This window comes from Gopherus flavomarginatus, chromosome 1 (genome assembly GCF_025201925.1).
Source record: "Gopherus flavomarginatus isolate rGopFla2 chromosome 1, rGopFla2.mat.asm, whole genome shotgun sequence".
Classification (NCBI taxonomy): Eukaryota; Metazoa; Chordata; order Testudines; family Testudinidae; genus Gopherus; species Gopherus flavomarginatus.
The window spans coordinates 214,204,755-214,224,939 of NC_066617.1; the positions used below are offsets into that span (position 1 = coordinate 214,204,755).

General features: G+C 41.3%; 1 protein-coding gene across 3 annotated transcripts in view; it reads right to left on the minus strand.

The window, feature by feature from the left end:
• USP9X (ubiquitin specific peptidase 9 X-linked) overlaps positions 1-20,185 on the minus strand; it is a 221,787-nt gene that overhangs the window by 77,048 nt on the left and 124,554 nt on the right. For all 3 annotated transcript variants that reach the window (XM_050936447.1, XM_050936446.1, XM_050936445.1), the window contains 6 exons: positions 13,155-13,395; positions 12,331-12,480; positions 12,093-12,213; positions 10,985-11,115; positions 10,406-10,684; positions 2,904-3,029 (listed from right to left, as the gene is read on the minus strand). In XM_050936447.1, coding sequence (XP_050792404.1) covers positions 2,904-3,029; positions 10,406-10,684; positions 10,985-11,115; positions 12,093-12,213; positions 12,331-12,480; positions 13,155-13,395 — 1,048 coding nt within the window. The remainder of the gene's footprint in view (positions 1-2,903; positions 3,030-10,405; positions 10,685-10,984; positions 11,116-12,092; positions 12,214-12,330; positions 12,481-13,154; positions 13,396-20,185) is intronic.

Genomic DNA, 20,185 nt, shown 5'->3' on the forward strand with positions numbered 1-20,185 from the left:
GGCATCTAAGTAAGTGGCCTGGCTTTCCAAAGTGTTGAGTGCACAGAAGTTCTGAAGCTAACTTGAGAGACATTTTTTAAAATCCTGGTCTCTGCCTCTTTTTCGATACTAAAAAAAGTATTCCATATAACATTAACTGTACTCACTTTACATAATGAAGAGGAAGAAGCAATCATACTCTCAAACATGAAAGTCAGAATTCTTGCAATTTTGTATTTTAAGTAACTGAAAAAAGTCAGTCTTAAAGTGACAATGTCAAGGTTTGTAGGTCCAAAATCTGACTCTCCCCACCCAATTTATATATTTTACAAGAAGAAGCAGATAAGGATAAAATCCAACAACAGATCTAAGGAAAAGTCATGCATTTCAGCTATGGTATAATAAGACATTTCTCTCTACAGTGATGTAAGCATGAAATATGACAGTCAATTAAGTTCCTAATTTTTATAGCACTTTAAACAACAAAACAGTAGTTCTCACACTAAAGCCAAATCTATGATTAGTTGAGTTACACGTACCTTTGGGAGCCCTTAATATTATATTTTGTTGATGGGAGCAATAAAAACATAAAATAATTCCAACAGGGCTGTTTGGAACAGTAAAATCCAAAGCTAGAGGGGAAAACTTAATACATAAAACCATCTGCAAGATCCCAAGTAGTTAACAGAATGTGTATTTCAAATTAATTCCTGTAAACACATATTTGGTAAAGATAAGCTATAAGTTTTCTGTGGCTTTACTTTTAGCAACTGTTTTAAATAAAGCACTATATTGATTCATATATTTCAAATATTTGGTAGTACAAACACCCAAATCATTACACAAAATTTAAATACCACAATCGTTAACTTCTCCCAGTTTGGAACAAGCTTTCATCAAAATTTCAGGAGTTCATATTCAAGGTAACATTGTTCAGGAAGCATACGTCCCTCTGACAGGGGAAAACTTTCAAAATCCTTTGAGGCAGGTATCTAGTCACTTTTTTTTCTGTTAATGTAAATCTTCCAATACTCAGATTTATTAAACACTGAGAACACAAAAAGCTTAACAAACAAATTGGTTCCATCATGAGCTTTTAATCCTAGATGAACCTACACTACAGCTATGGAAATGGGAATAGCTAGAACAGAACGTTGGCTCTTCACCAGTTTCTCCACGAACAGATTCACTTTGCATCAGAAGCACCGCAATGAGAACTTTCACACATTAAGAAAACAAAAATAGGTTTGTTAATTTAGTCTGGAGAAAAGTTACTTCAAGTTTTTAAAGTATGATCATTAAAAAATATGTAGATTTTTCAATGCCCTTCAACTCTTATTCTATTCTTCCCTCACAGGCTGCATCAAATTTCTCAAAATTAAATAAAAACAAAAAAAACCCACAAAATCTGCTGAGGAAAAACTAATCATTGGCCATCAAGATGTACAAGAAAAATCATGCAGGATAAACCAAATTATACTTCAGATTTAGCTCTGCAGCAGTTTTCTTCATTGTTGCAAATATATAGATGGTATTTTAGCACTGATACTGTGGAATCTGAGTCTCATTCCTTTGATCTGTATTGCTAATGTTCTGCTTTTAATACTTTTTTTTAAAACTTCATTCACACAGAGCATGTAAAAAAATCAATTCACATCCTGCCTGCCCTCCCTCCCTCCATGACCTATTTCTTCTATGGAAAAAGCTATGACTAAAGCAGCATCTCTACACGGGCAACTTCATATACAAAATTCACAACTGATGCAGCTCCATCAATGGTAGCAATGATGAAAACTAGGGATCCTGTTTTGGTGTCCAGTTCCATCAACTTCTTTTTTCCTCAAGCCTGTGTCTTTTTTAGCTTGTGGCAGACGGTGTACATTTCATATTGTTAAAATGGTCATGGAGGGTTTCTACACTTTTGGATATCTTAGCAACGCTCTGAGGTTGTATGAGGAGATTATTTCCTATACAGGTCCTGAAGTCCAAGTCAGCATTGCTTTGACTTTGGAAGCTGATGCAGCACCAATCATCTTGAAAGGAAGTTGTAATTTTTCCTTTGGCCACCCTTCACAAGCCACAATGTACTAAAAATTCCAAATCTAATAACTGAGACAAGATGAGTGAGATACCATCTTTTACTAGACCATCTTCTGTTGGTGACAGAGACAACTTTCCAGCATATACAGTATTCTTCTTAAGATATTATCTCACCCAACATCGCATAAATTTAATAAGGGCAAGTCACACCATTTAGATGGATGATCCATTTGTGAGCAAAGCCGTTCACTTTTCCTCCACCCAGGTGATCCAATTTTCAATTATGTGTAGTTAAAATATTTTTATATATATTCTGTTAATAATTTGAGACTTCAACAGTGGAATTTTTTGTATTAAAAGGCATTTCAGGTCACCATTTTTCCTATTACTCTCTAAAAAAGCATGTTACCAAAGACAAACATAAGAGTAAAAAAAGACTAATATTAGTAACAATATTTTCTTGTTAAAAATCTCTGGTTATTCTTCAAGTATATCAATTACCTCAAGAAAAATGATGCTAAGTTTACTTCTAAAATCTGTAACACCACCATACCAACTGAGTTCTGGTCTCACAGTATCAGAACCCATTAATATAGATGTGCAGAACTCTTACATAGTTCACTTAGCTAATACTCTCTGAACTCCATTATACATATTGGTTTTCCCAAGTAAACACATGAAAAACATGTAAATAATTTTGTAAAGAAATAATTCATTTAATGCTTTTAAGTGTTAAAAAACATAAGTATGCAAAATATCCTAAATGTATTTTGAATTTAAGGAAATCTATCTTTTTCCTATATGAAAGGAAATCTAAGAAATATGATGAAATAAAAGGAAAATCTAGTACAGAAAACTTAGGTTTTACAGGAAAATATACTAACCTCATCAGATATTTGCTGGGCAAGACGTATTGCTACATTTCGTAGCATGCACTCTGAAGTTGGATTGGGAATGTTCTGTAGGGCAGTCTGGAGCACCACTGCCTGGTCATGGGTAGCCTGGTTTATCTGGAATAAGTTATTTTCATTATTTACATGAAAAAAAAAGAAGTATAGAAAACCCTAAAATATGAAACTAGAAATTATCTGGTAGGTGTGCGGAGAAGACACAAGTGGAAGAAGAATATAATACACATGCAAAAAAAGACATTTTTGTTATTTCAAATACTAACCAACATTTCAATATAGACACATTGATGTATTTGATTTTTTTTTGTTAAAACTGGTATTCCACACACAAGTTCTGGATAAAGTAAATAGCTTCTTAAAACATTACAAAAATGGGAAAATGTAACTGTAAAACTATAAACATACTGGCAGAGAGAATCATAAGTAGGTATAGAATACCTGAAACTACTTTTAATTCTTTTTTTTTGACATTTGAATAAAATTTTAAACGGACAGTTAGGGGAACTTCCAACATCCATCTTTTGAGACAGGAAAGGAACAGGTTTATGGGATGTCAATGGACTGTAAATAGCTGGCACCCTTAATTGTGTCATTCTTCAAGCCCTCCAGAAAGTGCCCAGAAAAGTATCCCTTAATTAATTTTCTTTTAAAAACATAAAATCATTGTTTGGACATTATTAAAACTGATGTAAAACTTGAGTCAGAAGTACAAGAGAATTGTCTGTACTAGTTCTCTGAATTCTCTATACTGTTTTCCAATTCCTGGGTCCATTCTTTAAACATGTGACTTAGGAAAAACTTCCTCAGAAGTTTTTGATCCTCTTAGGCTTTAGTAGATGTTCTTCACAAACACATTCCAGTTGACAGGATCTGGTGTACACTCTCCAATGCCCCAAAGTAAGTTTGTTTCTGCATAAGAACTTAACAGTCAAAAAACAAAAATAAAAACATTCCACAGAATGGTAAAAAAACAGATGTAGCTTCTCGACCTTTGAGGGGTGGTAGGTGCAAAAGTGAGAATCTTGTCAGACATAATCAAGGAACAAGCATTACAAGCATGTAATTTTCTCTTTGAGATTTCTGCTAAGGTTGGAAAACTTGAGTGGCATTTCTAAAAGAAAAATGTTATAAAAACTGCAGCATCTAGAAGCAGTGTTTATAGCGAACAATAACATACTTAAAAAACATGAAGAAAATTTGGGGAGAGGGGAGAGGGGAGAGGAAGTTTTATCTAGACAGAGAACTCTCCAGAAGAAACTCAATTACATCAAACGTGAAAATTAAGGCAAAAGTATTCAAAAGGTGGGCATCCCAAACACAAAATTATAAAAGATGAGTCTAGGTACCCCTTACATGGAGGTAGGAAAAGAAGTACAGAAAACATGGATTCTTCTCTTGATACTAAAACTAACAATGATTTGTAAAATACATGGAGAAAAGAGTTTTGCAAACCTTCTGTAGAAAGACAGAAAACTGCACTGGAGACTGCCTTGTGACCACTAAGTTCTGGTATGGTACTACGAAAACTGCTGTGGTCATAAGACTTCCTCTATTTTATGGTCTCCGCTGGCTCTGGCAAATCCTTTCCACTACATCTACAGCATCCTGGATTGTGTCCTGGAACATGAAGCTATTGATTACTACACACTATAAGTGGCATGGACTGATCCTTGGATCCCTTCCAATGTGGTGTTTCTGATCAGCTAAGAGTCTGGTGTTGAGGAGACTAGCGGGTCTGCATGTCTCAGGAACAGTTGCGGAACCGTCAGCTTCGGTACAGAGGTCAGCATCGCTGGCAGCACAGGAGTGAGAGTTGCAGACACCAGTGCTGAGGGTTTTGAGCTGTGCAGCATAGATACTGCAGGTGGCACCATTGCACCGCTTGTGCAGAGGTCCTTTTCAGCTCAATGGGTACTGAGGTGGAGGGTTTCACTTTGCTCTGTGAGCCTCCGTTCGAGCTTGCCCGCATATGGTCTTCCACTTTCTGGGAACTCTCGGTTCCAGAAGATCTTGGTGCATCATGGTCCAACATGCTCGGTGCTGTCGGTACTGAGGTACATTTTGTGGTCGAGGATCACTTTTACTTGGCCGATTCATGGTGCAGAAAAGTCTGGCACCGCTTTTCAGTAGCAATCTTCAGTAAGGGCTCTTTCATAGGCTCGGCAGGGGTAGGACCTCTGTCAGAGGCTGCCAATGGCGACCACTGGCCTGGAGGTGTCCTGGACTCAGGGTCTGAAGTTGGTCTGAGGGGTTTCTCCATCATAAGGAGTTTAAGTTGGAGAACCCTAGCTTTTCTTGCTCTGGCTGTGAGGTTCTAGCAATGTGGACACTTATGAGCAATGTGTGTTTTGCCGAGACAGCGGACGCACTGTGCATGTCCGTCAGAGACCAGAATTGACAGTTTGAAAGTTAGACAGCGTTTGAAGTCCGATGATCTGGGCATGCAGGAGAAAATCTGCCACAAAACAAAAAACAGAAACAAAACAAGGAGGAGGAAAATAAACCTACGGGAGTCTAACTTCTCTGCCTACTGAGGGGAATAAGGGTAGATAAAGGGAAAAATTTGTCTAAAGTAAATAAAATAACTATAAAGGGGAAATATCTAACTACTGCTTATAGTACTAACTATAAAGTATAGATAAGATTAGCCTTTACAAATCTAAGAGAGGGTGGATACTGATCATTCCAATTGAAGCCAAAGGCGGCAGAGAAGGAACTGAGGGGCAGTTGGTCACACAGTGTTATGTAACTGTGTGGAGCGGTGAGAGATGGCGACAGCGCATGCACTACCCAACCAGGCACTGCTACCACAAATCTCCTATTACAGCGCAAGGAACCAAGACACCTAAAATGGAGCCCCCACAAGGACACTCCTCGAAGAACACAGTGTTCTGAAAGGTATGACGATGCTTTGTTAAGAGAAGTATCATCTAACCAAGATGACACAATGATACGCACTCAAAAGGATCAAGAGGAAGCAGCTTCAGAGTAAGTAAGGAAGTGGTGCTGTTACAGCTATCCCTCTCCACACCTGTACCTAAGCAAACAGTACCTCACAAACTCAGCGCCTGATGTGGGGATGCTGATGTTTTATACTTTGAGCTTGAAAGATCTGAAACACTTACAGCCTCTAATGGAGGCCGGAAAAGAGTTCAGGTACTTCTTTCTCAATCTGAATGGCATCTTAGCACAGAGAGCCTCTCTTCTCCCAGGCATAGATTATGGGTTATCTGTCAGACATAGTATGATCATACTTCATACATTTAAAACTAATGAGCTGTTTGTCCCAGACAAGTATAGGGAAGACTCCCCTCAAACTCCAACAAAGAATAGCTGGCAAAGTCAAGCAAAGAGAAACATTAAACAATTCCTCCAAAGAACTGTTTCATATCAAGAGAGAGAGCCTTGAAACACTACTGATACTATGAGTTGGCAAGCTGAAGCTTCAAAATGTGTAGAGTGTTCTGCACTAAAGCAGTACAGATGTACCAGAGACCCAAAGACAAATGGCACAGTGCCAAAGGATTGAAGCCCTCTCACACCCCAAACAGTGTTAAAGATATTGCCCAAGCCTAAGCAAAAAACCCATGTTTTCAATATGTTACTTAAAGTATTCCCAGTGAATGCATGAAAAACACATGAATTACTTTTAAAAGAACTTCAAAGACTAAGGGGAAAGAATGATTACGTATCTTATAATAATTGTGGTTCTTTGAAACCACAGGGATTTCACTTTTGGTGTGCATGTGCCTCATGATTGGGAGATCAGATTTTTCTCGCTGGCAGAATCTGTTGGGGCAGCACCTACACCTATCATCATAAAGGGAAGAGTGGGCCAACCACCTCTCTGTTCCTTTGCCAAAACTAAGTCCCAGAGGAGTAAGACTACATAGAAGCAGGGAAGGAGGATGGGACATAGAATCCATGCGGACAGCACATTTTGAAGAACAGTTACTGTAAACATTCTCTCTTAAAGTAATTGTCCATTTGAATTACACTGTTGGTGCATGTAAGGGTTGGTAAAGTAACAGCATCAGCATTCACCTCTCCTAAGCGCTCATCTCTGGCTGATGTGTGCCTGCAATCACTCAGTTTTTTCCCACAGGGCAGCATCCACCTCTCACAGGCACTCCCTTTCTGGTCAGATGTGAGCCTGCTTTTCTTTCAGTTCTTACAACAGGTGGCACCTGCCTCTTGCAAGCATCCCCTGGCTGATGGCTATTTGACAGGTCTCCAGCAACTCAGCCCTCCAGCTGAGTCTCACACACTGTCTCCCTCTTCTGTGGAATACAGTCTCTAGTTCTTTCTCACGTCCTGGTATGGGGCTGTAGCACCAAGGATTCCTCCCCAGAGGCACTGCCTTCTTTAACAGACTAACAGGGACCCATCTTAGTACCCTCAGTTGGTGTCCTTTTGGTAGCCCTTGCCTGGGCTTAGACTTCAACCAAATCAGGAGGGCCCACCACAGTACCCTTGCCTAGTCTGACTAAGTTCTGGGCTCAGTCCCCTGGAATCAGACTGCCTGCACTGACCTGTCGTCCAAGGTCCTGCTGCTCTTCCAGCCAGCCAGGCACCCAGTCCTCCCTCTTCAAGATCTGGGCAGCAACTGACTACTCTGCCTCTGCTCCTCCCTTTTATAGGGCCCTTCTGGCCCCTTATTGTCTGCTCCAGCAGGCCCCTCTGGTTGCTTCTCTGCAGCCACTCTAGGCCACCTAGAGGACTTCTCCCCTGCTCTTTTCTGGGGCAGGCACAGCCACGTGGCTTCCGGCAGGGGACCTCTGGACCTAGTCTACCCCGTTGCAGTGCACAAGTAGATACACATTTGCTTGGAGATTGGAAATAAGAGTCTTACTTAAACAATGACGTCAAGACAATCACACCAAAGAAGGCATCCTATCTGGAATCCACTGTCAAAGAACATGTATTGTAAAAGTGTTGATCAAGCTCAACATAGCTGCCCTACAGATTTCAGAAATAAGAAAATTCTTCAAACAAGCACCAAAGGCTGCCTGAGCTCTACTACAACTAGGTAGATCTAACCTAACTAATAACATGTCCTTATATGGTTGAAGACTTAAGATAAGTTCAGAGAGGATACGGCCTGACATCTCTCTGCAAAGGCCATAAAGTTTAGGTATGTTCCAAAGGGTTTTGTCCTGTAAACGTAAAAAAATAGTGCCCTAACTACATCAACTGTGTGACATTTGTCTTCCCCTGTGGGGGAGTGAGGCTTGGAGAAAAACAGAGATATGAATAAACTGGTTCACACAAAATTCTTAAAAAGAGGAATTTGGAAGGAGTCCTGAGAGTAACTCTGTCTCAAAACATTATGCTCCTGCATTCATAGACTATAAGGTCAAAAGGGACCATTGTATTCATCTAGCCTGAACTCCTATTTAACACAGGATATAGAACTGACCCAAAATACTTCCTGTTTGAACTACAGCATATATTTATTTTAGAAAATCATCTAATCTTGAATCAAAAATTGCCAGTGGTAGAGAATCCACCACAACTCTTAGTAAGTTGGTCCAATGGTCAATAACTGTCATTGTTAAAAATTGGCACCTTATTTCCAGTCTAAATTTGTTTAGTTTCAACTTCCAGCCAGTGGATCCTGTTAAACCTTTGTCTACTAGACTGAAAAACCCATCATCAAATATTTGTTCTCCGTTCTCCTGGCTCTTTCCTGAGCTCTCTCCAAATTAACATCCTTCTTGAATTGTGGACACCAGAAACAGATACAGCATTCCAGCAGTGGTGACACCAGTGACAAATTCAGATGTAATGATGCCGGCTCTGAATAAGACATGACCTCTGTTTGCTAAACCATGTCAGGTAGAACGGGTAGCATGACTGAAGGATGAGTTGACAGGTTCACCAGATCCAAGTACCAGAATTGTCTGGGTTAAGCTGTGGCTACCATGCACAGAGGATCAACCTAGATCTCAAAGCCCAAGCTTCAGTCCAAACTGCATCATCAAAACACTGTTTATGCAGCTAATTTCAGAGCACCAATGTCAACCCTGCTGACTTGGGCTGGGAGGCTCTCTCCTGCTCAGTCCAAAATGCTGTGTAGAAATATCCTTACAGCCCACTCATGTCTGTCTCAGAATTATCTGCTGTCTCAATTTGCCAGGGCATTTTGCAAGCCGGGAAGATGCAGAACCACTGGAAGATGGTATGATTTGATGACAAAAGCTCCACTCTAGACACAAATAACTTTTCTGCAGACCAGAGATGATTATGCTCCTCCCTATCTTGACATAGTGTATGGCTGTGGTGTTGTCCATTATCACGTGGATCACAAGAGTAGAAACACTGTGCATAAAGACATATGGCTCTGAGCTCCAAGACATAATGTGAAGTCGAGCTTCCTGGGGTACCCAACACCCTTGGGTTTGAAAGTAGCAAAGATGAGCTCCCCACCCGTATGCAACGCATCACCAATGTCTTAATAGGCAGCAATGCAGCAAAAGGTACTTCACACATGAAGTGAGTTCCTCCATCAACCTAACAAGAGGACTGGAAGGGACCTCCAGGATCACTTAGCCTTATCTGCTACTGTAGACAATCCAATTATATAATCCCAGCCATAGAGGCAAGGATCCTTGTAAACACACACAATATATATGACAAAAAACTTATTTGCCCAAAAAACTCTATATTATCTACATTAGTTATACTAACTACTATTAACCAGCTTAACAAGACATCAATGTGCAGCGTAAGCAGAGACTGGGGTTCAATCCTGCTGTCAAAGGTGGTAAGAAGGAACTGAGTGGTGGTAAGCTCACCGTGCCCTTTAAGCCCTCAGGTGGGGTGCATGGAGGATGACTAGATGTCCCATTTTTAAATAGACAGTCCCGTTTCTTGGCACTTTTTCTTATATAGGCTTCCATTACCCCCCACCCCCGTCCTGTTTTTTCACAGTTCCTATCTGGTTACCCTAGGTGCATGAAGGACATCAGGGTGCAGGTGTAGCCCCATCGGGCACATCTTGCCAGAAGAATCTGATCTTGCATGCAGACGATGCATATGCACCAAGAGTGGAATTCATGCAGAGAGTCATTTGAACTCACAAATACACATAAATGAAGGATCACTGCAGCAAATACCTACTGAGACAAGCTGGAACAGTATTGGAAGTGCTGTTCTTGCAGGAATTCTGTTACTTTCCAGAGTCAGAAAGGAACTGAACTTGCTACAATGGAAGTGCTAGGAATTGGTGAGGCAGAACCTTTTACTATCTCAGACATTTAAAAAAAATGAGGCCTTGGCTACACTGGCGCAGTATTATGAGTTCCTTATGAATCATACAGTTGAAATATAGACAGAAGAATAAGTAAAAGTGGTATTATTATAGGAAGGCAGCTTTGCAGACCTGAATGTAAATTACTGCATATTAGTATTTCTATGAAAAAAACATTTTTGGGGGGCTGCAGGGGGTGTTAAAAAAAGTCAAAGTACATTACCGGTGAGATTGGACTTGTGCCCTCTACAACTGGCTGACAAGCTTCTGCCACAGCTCGAACATGGCCAAAGCCAATTGCTGTTAGTAACAATTTGGCTATTTTTAGAGCATTAAGGTAGGCTCCCCTTCGAGTTTCCATATCTGCATTTGGCAGGAAATTATTTCTCGTCAACATGCTCAATACAAGAGGCAAACCTCCACTTTTTAAGAAGTTATATTGGAAGTCACTGGCATCTTCTCCCAGAGGTGCACTGGCAGGCATTAACAAGGCATAGACTACCTGCAAGAAGGAAATAAAACACGTTAGCAAACACACTAGATAAACTTTTTCTAAACACATACACCAAAAAATGGAAGTACACAGAAGTACATTTTATACAATGCTTTGATATTTCTCCCCATGCACGCCTCCCACACTTTGCTGCTTTGACAGACATTTTGAACCTTTTTAGTTTTACACCAGAATTTGATCCTGTTCTTCAACTCCACCATAGAAAATGTAACCTTAATGCCAAAAAAAGTTTTAAAATATAACAAAAGTTTTTTTTTAAATTTATTTTTAAAGAAAAGCATTACAAACCTCTGTTAGATATAGCACTTGTGAGGCAGAAGGGCCAAAGAAAAGAGAGTCAAGGGATGGACTAAGGCTGCTTTCACCAAGTTTTGCATGGTCTAAGCAAATAGCTCTTAGTTTCTCTACTGTAGTGTTATCTGCAATAAAAACACAATCTCTAAACATTACTGCCATAGTTACCTAAAAAACAAGTCACTGCAATTAATAATTAATACCCATCAACTTGAGAAATTTCAAAGGACATCAGATACGAAAAGATGCAGGAATTGTAACTGACACAAATTTAGACTCTTCAGAGGTACTGTGTTATATTCATTACCGACAGCACTTAGAAACTCCTCCTATACAGTATAAAAGGATAAACGGACACAAATCAGATATTAGGAATGGCAATATACAAAAACCTGTAGAACACTTCCACCTCCCTGGACACACAATAGCAGATTTAAAGGTAGCCATCCTGCAGCAAAAAAACTTCAGGACCAGACTTCAAAGAGAAAATGCTGAGCTCCAGTTCATCTACAAATTTGACACCAACAGCTCAGGATTAAACAAAGACTGTGAAGGCCTAGCCAACTACAAAAGCAGTTTCTCCTCCCTGGGTTTTCACAACTCAACTGCTAGAAGAAGGCCTCATCCTCCCTGACTGAACTAACAGTTATCTCCAGCCTGCTTCTTGCTTGCATATATATACACACCTGCCCCTGGAAATTTCCACTACATGCATCCGACGAAGTGGGTATTCACCCACGAAAACTCATGCTCCAATACATCTGTTAGTCTATAAGGTGCCACAGGACTCTTTGCTGCTTTTACAGATCCAGACTAACACGGCTACTCCTCTGATACTCCTATACAGTAGTAAGTGTTGCAAAATAATTTAACACCTTTCCCCATTTTCAAAGCTAAACAGGCACTGACATCTAAAAAACTTTAAAAAATATTTAACTTTATATTATGGACAAGATATAGCAATACAGGAAATAAATGAATGTACTCTCAAGACTACCATACATTAAATTAGTAGGAGGAAGGATTTCAGGAAGGATTCCATTTCCAGAAAACAGATGAGACAGAACCTCAAAATATAAAAAGATTAAAATTATATTCTGACCTGGTGGCATAAGTTTCATAAGGACACGTGCTCCATCCCTAAGAGGTGGCATATTTAGGCTGCTGCCTAAGTCTGCAACTTGCCAAAGAAATGAGATGTATCTAGGATGCAGTGACATGATCTAAAACAAAAATAAAAACTTGTCATGCTATTTCAGCAACTGAAACAATTTGTGCTAACATTTACAATGTGTCATTTTTTAACTTCATAAGATTTTTGGACCAATACATATACTTACCACTCCAGGCAAACAGCTTTCAACTTCTGGGTTTGGACCATCACTGTAGTGATTGCCATGGTTGCCCGGAGAGCCAGTTGAAGAGTCAGAAGAACTATCAGGGCTTGAAGGCATATTGGAACTTATTTGTGTAAGCTTGGCTGTAATTAGCTGAAAAATAAATTTGTAGAAGATTAAGTATTAGATATGAAAACTGTAAACTTTAGAACTTCTTATACTAAATGAGCTACTAATACAATATTTCACTAAGTTAGAATGGATCATTTGAAATAAAGTATGCAGTATTGCAGTAATAGTGTTTGTCCCAGGATATTAGAGAGACAATATTTGTTGTGTCTTCTGTTGGTGAGAGAGACAAGCTTTCAAGCTTACACAGAGCTATTCTTCAGGTTTTGGAAACGTACTCAAGACTCTCATAGCTAAAAATACAATGTGGAACACATTGTTTAGTATATGTAGCTACACATTTCAAGAGACCACTCAAAGTGAAGTGGCCCATTAATACCTCTCCAGTCATTGGTGTGCGAGAAGCTGGGGAACTTTGAGGGAACAGTGGGTTATAGATTGTTGTAGTAATCCATAACAACATTATGGTTTATAATTATAATTGTAATAAGCCTTAATTCTTAAGCACTTTTCCCAGATCTGAAGAAGAGCTCTGTGGAAGCTAGAAAACTTGTCTCTTAACAACAGAAGTTGGTCCAATTGAAGATATTACTTGCCTCTCACATTTCTAATAATGATACTCCTGCTCTCATTCCCCCCCGCCAGTAATTATAGAAGTGGAGTAATATTAACTAATTGACTAAAGTAAAAGCACTTACCGTTTTATCTTTTAGATTTAATTGTCCAATTAACTTCCTATCATCTGCAGGATCTACCAGCTCACCACCAATAAACAGTTCTACTTTTGTATGTGCACTGTTGGCTTTAATACGATTCAGAATACAACGCCGTACAGAACCAATTGTGTCATTTGTGTGAGACCAAATATCCAAGTCTTCTACCTGCCGACCTTGGTTTGGAAAACGAACCACTAGTGTGATATGCTTACCACGAAAAGCTCTGCAAAACAAATGGAGAGTACATTCTAAATAAAGTCATCATTGCCGGCATAAAACAAGTACAACAAAAGTGGTTCTCTTTCGTGCAGGCATTTGTATTTCAACTATTACAGAATGATCTTCTGTAAGTGTTGGAATGTGCAACCATATGACTATTTTGCACATGCATTGTTGCATGTAAATTGAATATCTGTACAGCTACAAGTCAGAGTGGAAAGTGCACACCCACAAACTTACTGAATAATCAGTTCTACACTTGCGCTCTGAACACACAGAATTTGAAGTAAACCTAAAATAATTGCGTAGTTCAAATTTTGGTTCTCTCTTCACTGTTTGCAATTCTCTGTTCAAATCTTGGAAATAAAATTTCAGTCCTATTGGCTTATTCTATCCAGTTTAGCACTTATTTTTTATTGTTTCTGCAACATAAAAGTCAACATGAATTTGCCTTGTTTAATTTTTTGTTGTAATTACTGAATGCTATTAGTATATTAACTAACTTTTGCTCCCACTACTGTAGCAGCATTTCAAACGTATGGCAAGGTCATGAGGTTTTAAAGTTTCTTGGCAGAAATGGTGAATAGAAATTTTTTTTTTTTAGTAAACTCAGAACATTCTCACCAGATAATTAAGAAGGATTCTCATAGTGTATTATCTTTAGGAACCTCAATTTATCCTTTACTATTTTCTCAGAATTTCTTGCCTAATTTGTTAATTATTTAAATAAAACTGGAGTGGTTAGTAGTCGTCCCTCCTACTTTGCTCTGCTTGTGACAATTATTTCAACAGCAACAGATTGAATGCACCACCACAAGACTACTGACTATACGATAGAACTAGAAAAATTAGGATTTGAGAAAACCTTTTACCCAAGCACAAACGTCTAAAATAATATCAAAGTGGACATGGAAAATGGTTGCTCACAGAAGTGGAAGGGACCGTGAGAGGTCTTCTAGTCCAGTCCCCTGCACTCAAGGCAGGACGAAGTATTATCTAGACCAGTGGTCCGCAAACTTTTCCCATCATTCCCCAAGTCTTACCCATGAGGGAATCTGTCTGCACCCTCACCAGAAATCGTAGTCAGAAGGCATGGCTGGCGCTGCAGTCAAGAGCCGGGACCAGAGCTGCAGTAAGTTCAGGGAGCAGGACTGCAGCTGGAAGCTGGGGAATGTGATGCTTGGGCCAGAGCTGGGGGCAGAGTGGGGCTGGGTGGGCACTCCCACTCCCACCCCTTGGGGGCTGGCCCAGGCCCTGCCACACTCCCCAAAATGTTCCTGTGCGCCCCTCTAGGGCAATGTGCCCTACAGTTTGGGGGCTGCTGATCTAGACCACCCTGACAGGTGTTTGTCTAACCTGCTCTTTAAAAAAAATCTCCAGTGACACAGATTCCACAGCCTCCCTAGGCAATACATACCATTGCATAACTACTCTGACAGTTCGGAAGTTTTTCCTAATGTCTAATCTAAACTGCACTTGCTGTAATTTAAGCCCACTGCTTCTTGTCTTATCCTCAAAGGTCAAAGAGAACAATTTTTCTCCCTCCTCATAGCAACCTTTGATGTACTAGAAACTTATGTCCCCTCTCAGTCTTCTCTTCTCCAGACTAAACAAACCCATTTTTTTCTAATCTTTCCTCATAGGTCATGTTTTCTAGACCTTTAATCATTTTTGTTCCTCTTCTCTGGACTTTCTCCAATTTGTCTACATCTTTTCTGAAATGTGGCATCCAGAATTGGACAACACTCCAGTTGAGGCCTAATCAGCATGGAGAAGAGCGGAAGAACTACTTCTCGTGTCTTGCTTATGACACTCCTGATGATACATCACAGAAAAATGTTTGGGTTTTTTGCAACAGTGTTACAATGTTGTTTCATACTTAACTTGTGATCCACTATGATTCGCAGATCCCTTTCTGCAGTACTCCTTCATAAGTAGTCAGTTCTCATTTTGTATGTGTGTAACCGATTGTTACTTCATAAGTGAAGTACTTCGCCTTTGTCCTTACTGAATTTCCCATTTTCTTCAGACCATTTCTACAGTTTGTCCAGATCATTCTGAATTTTAATCCTATCCTCCAAAGTACTTGCAACGCCTCTCATCTTGGTATTGTCCACAACTTTTGTAAGTGTACTCTCTGCGCCATTAAATCATTGATGAAGATATTGAACAGAACTGGACCCAGAACTGATCCCTGCTGGACCCCACTTGATATGTCCTTTCATTCATTATTTTGTGTGTTGGGGGAGGGGGGTTGGTTTTGTTTTATTTGTTTTTTTTAATTTTTGCTCCAGTATAAAACATTCACTTTAAGGTAATCCAAAATGTGGAATGCAAGTATTTTACAGTATCCCTGTAAACATCTCTTGAAGTAGAAGGCGGCACTGATGACATCACTAACCACAGTGGTTATTGCAGCAATAGTGGTCATGTCAAGCAGAGGACTGGCTTTCCTCTATGAACTGTATAAAGGATTTGAAGTGGAGGATACTTATAGTAAAAGGAAGTTCTTCAAGATGCATCACGTGCGGTATATGGGTAGGGACCCCACAAATGAGCATCAGGCACCTGAATCCAGAGATTTGGCCCACATATCCTCTTGCTCCCACGAGAGGGTATAAGAAGCAGTGCAGGCTGATGCCCTCTAAATTCCTTCTCTTACCACAAATCTAATCAGATCTACAGCATAAGGGACAGAGGGTGTGTACTGGAACGCTGATACCAACCACACATCTCGAAGAACCTCCTGTTTAAGCAACCTCCACTTCTTTGAGTGCTGGTCCCTATGTGTATTCCACATGTGGAAGATTCACAAGCAATTATCAGATCATAAGTAAGTGTGAGGAAGTCTGCAACAAAGATGCATGCAACTGAGGCTTAGGGCACGGCTACACTGGAAACTTAGAAGCGCTGTCGCAGGAATGCTCCCACAGCAGCACTTTGAAGTGCAAGTGTGGTAGCACGCGAGCGCTGGGAGAGAGCTCTCCCAGTACTCCTGGTAATCCACCTCCACGAGGGGATTAGCTCCTGTTTACACTACAGCTTTAAAGTGCTCAGCCTTGCTGTGCTGTGATTTTTCATCCCCGAGCCAGCAGTTTAGAGTGCTATAAAAATGTAAGTGTAGACAAGCCCTTAGACTAGCACATAATGTCTAGCAAATGAGTCTATGGAGCTCTAGGTGACTGCTCTGCATGTCATGCAGTGGGACCTCCTGCATGGATGCTACCGTGCCGGCCTGTACTCTTGTGGAATGGGCCATTATAGTGACAGAAGGTGGAATGCGTGCTAGTCTGCAGCATTTGATAATTCTGCCATAAACACACTTAGCAATTCTTTAAGAGGATCCTGACCACAGGATCTCTGTTAACTCAACAAATAGTCTTGGAGACTTTCTGATGGAGTAGTTTCTTTACAGGTAAAAACCAAGTGCACTCCTGATGTCAAGGAAGTGAAGTCTCTTCTCTTCAGGAGAATTGTGGTATTTCATAAAAAGGACAGCTAAGTGAATACACTGGTTAAGGTAGAATCTGGAAACTATCTTGGGGAGAAGTTTAGGGTGAAGGCAAAGGGACACTCTGTCCCTGTGAAATATCATAATGGGAGGGGAAAGGCGGGGGGGGGGGGGTGTCCACCATGATGGCTCTCAGTTCGCTGACCTTCCTGGGCGAAGTCATGGCCACTAGAAATGCCACTTCCATTTGAACCCTTAGCGATATGTTCCATGTCCTATCTATGGAGGTCTAATAAGCTTTGACAGCACAAGGTTCAGATCCTATAGAGGTGTGGGTTTAGTGACTGTCGGAGAGGCATCAATGAAGCCCTTCATGAACCGTGTTGTAGCTGGTTAAGTAAAGACAGACTGTCTATTGGGGGGAAGAAGCTACTAATAGCTGTTAGGTGGATCTATAATGAGCTGACTGAGAGACCAGACTTCCCCCTCCCCCCACACACAATAAGAGACAAGAACTTATCAGGACAAAGCTTAAAGGGACTGGGAGAGACTGACTGTGCTGCACCCAGGTTGACGAGTGTTTGCATTTAGCCAGATAACAGGATCTGCTCTATTCTTTCCTAACTCTGGGTAAGAATAGCCTGGACCGCCAAATAAGAGTTATTTACCTCTGACATCCACCCAAACATGAAGCTGTGAGGTGGAGACAACCCTGGTTGGGGTGTCTAACCCTTCCTTTGTCCTGCAGCAGGAATTCTGGGAAGGGGTGGATCTTGATGGCAGAAACTGACAAGCTCTGGGAACCAAAGCTGCTCGGGCCAGTAGAGCAGCAGGAGAAGGATATTGGCCCTGACGTAACATATCTTTCTCAGCACTTGCGGAAACAGGGATGGGAGGGAAGGCATATCTGAAATCGCTCATCCACAACAGTAGAGCACATCACCTTGAGAGTCATGACCTATGGCTCCTCTGGAATAATATAGGGGTAGTTTCTTGTTTGTCTGATACGCAGAAAGGTCCCATATAGATGTGCCCCAAAGCATGAAGAGGTCTGTCAGAAAAGAGTCACAGACTTCCCACTTGTGGCCTGCTGGGAAATGCCTGGGGTTAAGTTATCTGCTAAGAAGTTGTGGATACCAGAGAAGTATGCGGCCTGGATGGTGATGTGCCTGATGTACAAGCTCTAAAACCTGACTACCTCCAGACAGAGAGAGAGAGAGAGAGAGAGAGAGATCTCACTTCTTGTTTATGTAGACCATAGTGGTGAAATTGTCTGACACTACTTGGATGTGGAGGGAGCGAATGAGCGGAGGGAAGGTCTTGCACACAAGGTGAACTGCCCGCTGTTCCAGGATGTGATATGTAGTCTGGCCTCTTGCCTGGTCCATGTGACTTATGCAGTGTTAGAACAGTGGCACTAGGAGCGAGTGGAAACAATCATCCTGGAGTTGATGCGGTCTTTCTTGGGAAAGTAGACCGAACTGAGCTAGGCCTGCGGGCAACATAGATGAAGCCTGGCAAAGGATGATACATAAGTATACATTGCCATACAACCTAGCAGCAATAGGCACATCCACACTGTGGTCCTTGTTCTGTGGGAAATCAAAGAAATTCAGTCGTGCATCATCTGAAACCCTTGCAGGGAGGAAGGTTCTTACATAAACAAAGCCCAACACTGCCCCGATAAAGTTTGTCCTCGGGTGGGGGAGGGGGAGGGGCGGGGGGAACTAGACTTCTCTCTGTTCACCCAAACCCTCAGGGGTGTGAGGCTTTGAATGAGGTATTCAATAGCCAACTTGACCTCCTGTCAAGAGTGACCTACAAGGAGCTAGCTGTCGAGATATGGAAAAACTGTGCGGCCCTGACTTCTCCTCATCTAGGCCACCGGCAGAGAACTCTTCTGTAAACTCTCTGGGTGCTGTTGCTACTCCAAAGATGAGGACCTGGAACTCGAAGTACCCTAAGCCAGTGATAAACCATAGGACCCTGTGGGAAGTCTATATGAAAATATGAACCCTTCACATATAGAGAGCCACAAATCACATTCCTTCCTGAAGAGAGGAGGTTATTGATGTCAACCTGACCATCCTGAATTTCATCTTCCGAGTGAAGACGGGGAGTTGCCAAAGATCCCGAATGGGTCTTCATCCTCAGTCTTTTTTGGGACTAGAAAATAAAACCCTCTTCCTTGATACTAAGGATCTATTCCCCCTCAGTGTAACTCTGCTTCCTGTTGAAGAATTGCTTCATGAGAGTGGTCCATGAAGGGCAATAGGGAACGGAAGGAGATGAACTCTATGGACTATCCCTGATGAATAATTTCCAAGACCCAACAGTCAATCACAATTAACTCCCAGTTGCGGGTAAACAGAATGAGATGGCCTCAAAAGGTGTCAGAAGGAGAGGGAGGTGGCATCAGAGACGGTGAGCAGGTCTTAACCAAAATATCAAAAATAGGTCCTAAACACAGACTGGGAATGGAGCAGCATGGTAATTGGCAATGTGAAATTGGAAGCCCAGAGAGAATACCTTTCTCTCCAGGAAGTCCAATCTTTTGGAGCCATTTTCTGATGGGGTGGTCCTTCAGTATTGAGACATGTTACAGGCTGCTATGGAATGTATCACCAAGAAGTTGGGAGCAAGGTGGGAGAACAGGAATTCAGCTCCCTTTGCTGGAACAAAACAAAACTTCTGAGCCATTTTTGGTCTGGCACACCCCCGTGTTCTATACACCCACACCTATCTTGCCAATTCCAATGACCTTGTTAACTGGACGCAGAACGTCCAATAGTTGGTGATGTGGGTCTTGGATTTCCTCCAGAGATATCTGGACATCACTAGCCATTCTTCAAAGTAAGTGTTGGTATTGTCTGTGGCAGTTTAGTAGGGATGAGGAAGAAGAAGAGACTGCTTCATCTGGGGAAGAAGAGGAGATTCCTGTCAATCTGTGGTTCTGGTTCAACATCTTCCTCCTCCTCATGCACCAGCGGAGCCAGTTGCTGGCGAAAGGGAGAGGAATGGAAAGACTCCTGTATGGGTCCCAGACATCCATACAGAGATCCCATGATCCCCAACAGGGCCAGAAAGAGGAGACAACAATTTGGGGGAGGGGGGCATAACATGTGGAACCATTGGTCCCTAGGGAGCTCATTTTCATACAGGTAGTGACCATAAGTCCTGCATCACCTGTCTGGGTTAGGTTCTCACTGCAAAGGAGGAACTGGTTCATTAGATTTGTTCAAATCCAAACACTGCTCCTGCTGTAATGACAGAGCCATCAGCACCAGGGCAAGCCTGCCTGATGGTTGTAAGTGGGATGGTTCCTCGGACACCAAAGTAATAT